This window comes from Stigmatopora nigra, chromosome 5 (genome assembly GCF_051989575.1).
Source record: "Stigmatopora nigra isolate UIUO_SnigA chromosome 5, RoL_Snig_1.1, whole genome shotgun sequence".
NCBI classification, from domain to species: domain Eukaryota; kingdom Metazoa; phylum Chordata; class Actinopteri; order Syngnathiformes; family Syngnathidae; genus Stigmatopora; species Stigmatopora nigra.
The window spans coordinates 7,757,548-7,763,820 of NC_135512.1; the positions used below are offsets into that span (position 1 = coordinate 7,757,548).

Below are 6,273 nucleotides of genomic sequence, written 5' to 3' on the forward strand. Positions count from 1 at the left end.
ATATTTGTGTTCCAGCCAGTCAATTGGCCACGCATCTTGCAGTGTTTCTTGTTGTGTACACTATCATTATTTGCTACTCCCCCGTTATAGCAAATTGTAGATTTAGGTCAGTACAGATCATTTATATTCAATTCAATTTAAATATTAAATGGTTAAATAAAGAAATACTTAGTTTGCAATGAAACATTCAACTGTAACACTTATTATTTGAAAACAAACATTTAAATTGCTAAATAATCTTGTAAATGTTCACATCACCTTTTAAATATTGTTTGCTGTCAATTTTCCTTTGAATGTTTTTTATTATTAATAATATATTATACATTATGTTTATTATTTGTTTAAATTGAATTAATAGGAAATGTACATGTGCAATCTGTTGAAACTATAGTGTAATCGTAAATATATACACATAGCTAAATTGAAGTTTGAAATCAAATATGCATGATGCAACCCAATTTTATTCTAGCATGAAAATTAAGTAAATGGTAAGAAATAAATAAAGTCCCGAGATTGCTGATGACGTATAAAGACTAGCAACGTTCATCCAATCCAAGTCTAGCTGGCGATCATCACCGGTGTTGAGTGCGTTGCCTGTCAGTGTTCACTTTTTTCTGATCATTTATCCTTTGTAAGGTAAACGCACTGCCGCGTGGACGTCTGGTAGCATCGTGGAAGTGGGGTATACATTTCCCGAGTGGTTCTCAGGTGAGCGATTTCATAATATTTCGAATGATCATGAATAATGAACCTGTTGTTTGGATCAACCGCAACGTGGCGTGAACGGTATTGATACATATATATATACCAAATGTAATCATCTTAAATATCGTCCTTAAAGGCGTTTGTCAATTAGTTTTTTTTTGTGCATTGTGTTCTTACAATATTTTAAGATGTGTTTTTTTGGATCCTTTTCTTTCTAAATTTCTCAATGTAAACTGAAGTGCAATTTTGAGTTTAGTCATGACGTCAGGATGTGAAGGTGTGGTCATGACGTCAGAACGTGAAAGCGTGGTCTTGACATGAGGATGTGAAAGTGGTCATGACTTCAGGACCTGAAAGAATGGTCATTTGACCAACTCGGGGCTGTTGGGAGGGAAGGATGTGCTCTGAGTTCAGACTTGAGCATATGTACTTGAAAGATGCGTGCAACAATTTGTTAAGGCCTTTTGCAGCTCCTAAATTGTCCAGTGAGAAGGCACACACGGTAGGAATAATTGTCTATTCTGTTTCCTCAGTTGTAAATATAACAATGTTTTTTTTCTGTAATGTTTGTATCATTTCAGTTTTTCAGGGTGTTGTCGTTGTTTGATGCTCGGAAGAAATAAGAACATCAGTCGATGCACGGCTTAATTCTGACCAGGAGAAAAACATTAGAGGCAACTAAATATACCAAAGAAAATATTCCTAAATATCGTAACTACGCAATGAATTTTTTTTACTAAATGTGTGCTGCTAGCCGCCGATTCAGAGTCATGTGAAACTAATTCACTTGTTTTCCTGGGCTCATTTTGTGTGTCACAAAACATCCTTGAGATTCTTGTCCGTTGACTGTCAACGGGAGATGTGAATCAACTTCAATTCTAACTTTGAGCCTACTGTTTTGCTTTCTAGGATGGAAAAGGGGGATGACAGCAGTGGTGTCCGCTTCCGACCCCAAAGTCTTCCCAAATTGTCAACTTTGAAGGACCAGGAATACCCAGGGAATGGCGAATGTACTAGTCCGGGAACGGAACAAAGTCAGTCCATTGGGGACAATAGCATCAGCAGTAACGGTAGGAAATGCTTCAATTAAAAAGCGCAAGATAATTGCTGGTATGAATGACGCTAATATGGAACTGTAGGCTCCCAAAAGTATGATGATGCAACAAAGTGTGTATGCTTTCTCAGGGATAATGGAGATGGAGCACATGATCAGCAAGAAGCTCCAACTAAAGTTGAAAGCCGAGGTTATAATTTCAATCATTTGTTTTTGTTTTTTGGGAGGAGGTGTGTGGTTGCAAAAGAAAAGTGAGGTCACCTTTTTTTTCTCCTTCTCAGTACATGAAGAAAGACTTGATGCAGGAGTTTGACAACCAGGTCAACGACTTCATGGACAGTCTAATTGAAGAGTCGACTCGGCTGGAGCCCCCACAAATGCCCACTGTTTTCTCCCCTACTCTCACAGACAAGGAGAAGAGCAGACTTGGGTATGCACTAGATCAGGGGTGGGCAAACTTTTGGGCCCGGGGGCCACATTGACTTTAAAAAGTTGACAGATGGGCCTGTATGGGTTTAATATAAGCTTGGACATATCTTCTTTCAGGAATTTCCTTTCTCCCCGTGGCCAGGGCAAACAGTTTCTAAGCCGTAGGTCGCTCCTTGAGTAAGTGGACAATTCTATTGCTATCAACCAAGGCTTTACATGCATGAGGCAAGTTTTTTTCCCCTATTCTCCCACAGTGAGCTCTTTGAGGTGAACCACATCCGGACTATCTACCACATGTTTATTGCTCTGCTCATCCTCTTTATCCTCAGTACTCTGGTGGTTGATTTCATAGATGAAGGCAGGTAATGGAAAAGACAGGTTTGACTATTGTTGTTTCTGACTGTCACTTGTAGACATCTAATCCTTTACTATTGATTAAAAAATATGGAATGCAAAAATTAAATGCAGCTAAAAATGAGAAAATGCCAAAATAAACTCTCCCTATTTTCTTGTCTTGAGGTTGGTGCTGGATTTTGACCTGCTTGTCTACGCGTTTGGACAGTTCCCCCTAGTGGTGTGCACTTGGATCTTTATGTTCCTTTCCGTTCTCGTGGTTCCATATCCCCTATTCAAGCTGTGGATACAGACCCAGTCTGGCTCATATCGACACAGCCGGCTTTACAGCTTTTTCTTTGGGGCCTTGTATCTTCTCTATCAATCTTTGGGCCTTGGTTTTTTACCCACATATGTGGTGGTGAGCAACAGTTTGCCCCCAGCTTCATGCTTCATCGTCATTTTAGAACAGGTATTTTCAATATTCCCTAATATTCAAAATGGGGAGTTTGAATAATTACAGAAATTGCTGCCAATGTCATATTTTAGGTGAGACTCATGATGAAAGTGCACTCCTTTATAAGAGAGAACGTGCCAAGAGTCCAGGCTTGGACTAAAGACAAGCCCAGTAAGTCTCTTTTTTTACCCACGTTATTAGTAAGTCATTGGTGGATTCATAAATATTGGGACACCAATACAACTCGCATCTTTTTGCTTTTTAACACCAACAATGAATTTCAAATGTATATCTGACAATGGTCTTTGTAAGGAGGAAGTGTACTTTGCCTGTTTATTTCAACCAGTGTCCTGTTGTGTCCAGGCCAAGGCCCAGTGGTCCCCCTTATTTCTCAATATCTCTACTTTTTATTTGCACCCACGCTTATCTACAGAGATAAATACCCAAGGTAAACCAAACATTAATTTTGTGAAATAGCCAGAATTAAACATGGAGCATCTAAATCAACTTTCTTGCCTATGTTGTTTTAGAAACCCTATAATCAGATGGGGCTACGTGGCCACAAAGTTACTCCAGGTACCAATTCAAATTCCGTACTAACTGAAACAAATTGTCCGCCTATTTATCTCACTCACCACCATTCCCAATCCTTTTCACTTCCCAGGTACTGGGCTGTCTTTTTTACGCATACTATGTGTTTGTGCGGCTCTGCATCCCTCAGTTCCACAGCATCAGGCTTCAGTTTTTTGACCTAAGGTCCATGGTTCTGGGCGTCTTTAACTCTATCTTGCCTGGTAAGATCCATTCGGCGCCTATCATCCTAGTCGATTAATTAATGGAGTTTTTTTTTTGTCGTTTTACAGGAGTGTTGGTTCTCTTTCTGGGTTTTTTTGCCTTCCTCCACTGTTGGCTGAATGCATTTGCAGAGATGCTGCGTTTTGGTGACAGAATGTTCTATAATGTAGGGAATATTATTATCAATCGTGTTTAATTGTAAAACTTTGAACATTACCTTTTAGAAACTGTACTTATTTTTAAAATGCACATGCAGTATTTATGTATATTTAAATATGTGCGTGTTTAGCACCGTCAATGGAGGTCTATGAGTTGAGGGATAAAGCAATTCTCTTTGACTTCCAACTCACAGGATTGGTGGAACTCGACATCCTTTGCCAATTACTACCGTACTTGGAATGTTGTCGTTCACGATTGGCTGTTTCATTACGTGTATCGGGACTTTCTGTTGGTAAGTTAGGCTGCTTTTTGTTTCATTTTTGACAGATCTTAAAGTTTATACTGATTCGAGTCTCATGTCTCACGATTCAAGATCTCCCAGAAGCGTTTCCGAGCGGCGGCCATGCTGTTTGTGTTTACGATTTCAGCAGTAGTCCACGAGTACATCCTCGCAATCTGCTTTGGCTTTTTCTACCCGGTCCTCTTCTGCCTGTTTATGTGTTTTGGAAGTAATGTATCCAACATACTTTGCCGTTTTCTTCTTCTTTTTGAACCTTTTTTTTAACTGTCAATTATCTTCCATATTTTTGCAGTGATGTTTAATTTCATCCTCCATGATCAAAGGAAAGGCCCCATCTGGAACATCATCATGTGGACGTCCCTTTTCTTGGGTCATGGAGTCATCATCTGTTTGTACTCTCAGGAGTGGTATGCCCAGCGCTACTGCCCCCTGAAAGAGGTATGTATATTTTTTTAATTAAGGAAAAAATATATATATATAGATAACTTATTATAAAATATAATTATTTTCAGTTTTCCCCATCAACAGTTAAAAAAAAGTATTTTGTAATGTATTTTTTCCTTTTTGTTATTTTAATTAGATGTAAAACTAAAATTAAATATAAATGCAAAGTAAAAACATCATATTTTGATTTTTTTTCCTTTAAAAAAAATATCTTAAACATTAAGGAGAATGGAGTGTTCCTTATATATTGTCTATTTTGTTTCTAGCCCTCTTTTCTAGAGTTACTCCAGCCTCGATCATGGACCTGTAAGAAAAGTGCCATTATCAACTAAAAAGCTGTGACCGAAACCTGATCGTTGTCGTATCACGCTGACCAGCTCGCTGTCTCTTACTGTCACGACTTTTGACATCTGGTATTTATTCTAGTTGATTGCACTACAGAGTTGTCAAATGAATGTTGGGAAGAGATTCCATAAGCCAAAAATGTTCTTCATTTCCAAATAACACTATAGCCTTAATGACTTTTTCCCCCTGTCTTCAAAAGCACTTTATAAAAATAGAATGCAAGCAAGCAATTTTTTTGCGCATACCATTTATTGTCTATATGATGTGATCTATTGTGCGGTTACAATTTGTGCCAAAATGAGAGTGAAAGCATAATACAAACATTGTGCAGTAATCATTTACACGGACTGTGATAGTTAATATTTAACAAAGGCACTGATGGAATCTCTGCAATAAAGGCCAATTTGTCAGTTTGGCATAGACCATTTTGCATTATTCAAACCGTGTAGTATACATAAAAATATAGTGTCAACTTTGTATACTTAATGAAGAATAGGATTAGTCTGAGATTAGAATCATAAAAGCTTCTTATGCACACAAATTAGATAACCTTTGCCACCTATCGACGCGATATGGTTACAGTTTTAATAATATTGATTGTTATTTGCTACGGCTTTGTTTATCCCAGTTTGGATGAGATTCAATTACTTGAATTTGACTACAGAGTTGTCTTTTCTCATTGACTTTTGACAATCACTAATTGTGCATTGCCAACTGTGTTGAATTTCAATACAGGGAAGATGTGTATATAACTGTACAATATGTTCTTTTTGAAGTTAAAAAAAAAAACAACCTTTGTAAGCCATGTATATTCCAATATTTGAACACGAGATGGCACTGTATTAAAAGACTTGAGTTTGGAGAAAAGATGGAGCGTGTGTTCATATTAGAATATAATATGTAATACTGTACATGTAAATACGTAGTGAACATTTATGACAAGGGAAGTAATATAATAATGATATACATATTGTTAATCATATTGATTTGTCTTTTCTAATTTACTACTAAAGTGGGATGACTGGTGGCTTGTGTGGGTTTTCTCTGGGTACTCATGTTTCCTACCACATGCCCAAAAGATCCAGGGTTGGCTGGTTGAACACTAAATTGCCCTTAGGTCTGAATGTGAGCGTGAATGGTTGTCCATCTCCTTGTACCTTGCGATTGGCTGACCACTGATTCATAATGTCTCTTGCCTGAAGTCAGCTGGGATAGACTCCAGCACCCCCTGCGAACCTTGTGGGGATAAGC

General features: G+C 37.9%; 1 protein-coding gene across 1 annotated transcript; it reads left to right on the forward strand.

The window, feature by feature from the left end:
* Positions 1-542: 542 nt before the first annotated feature.
* On the forward strand, positions 543-5,442 carry soat1 (sterol O-acyltransferase 1). Its single transcript, XM_077717899.1, has 16 exons — positions 543-708; positions 1,615-1,775; positions 1,891-1,949; positions 2,041-2,189; positions 2,306-2,365; positions 2,443-2,550; positions 2,708-2,993; positions 3,071-3,149; positions 3,342-3,426; positions 3,509-3,554; positions 3,643-3,772; positions 3,842-3,939; positions 4,126-4,224; positions 4,306-4,441; positions 4,526-4,671; positions 4,944-5,442. The coding sequence occupies exons 2-16, from the start codon at positions 1,616-1,618 to the stop codon at positions 5,007-5,009; spliced, it is 1,707 nt and encodes a 568-aa protein (XP_077574025.1). The 5' UTR covers positions 543-708; position 1,615; the 3' UTR covers positions 5,010-5,442.
* Positions 5,443-6,273: the final 831 nt, after the last annotated feature.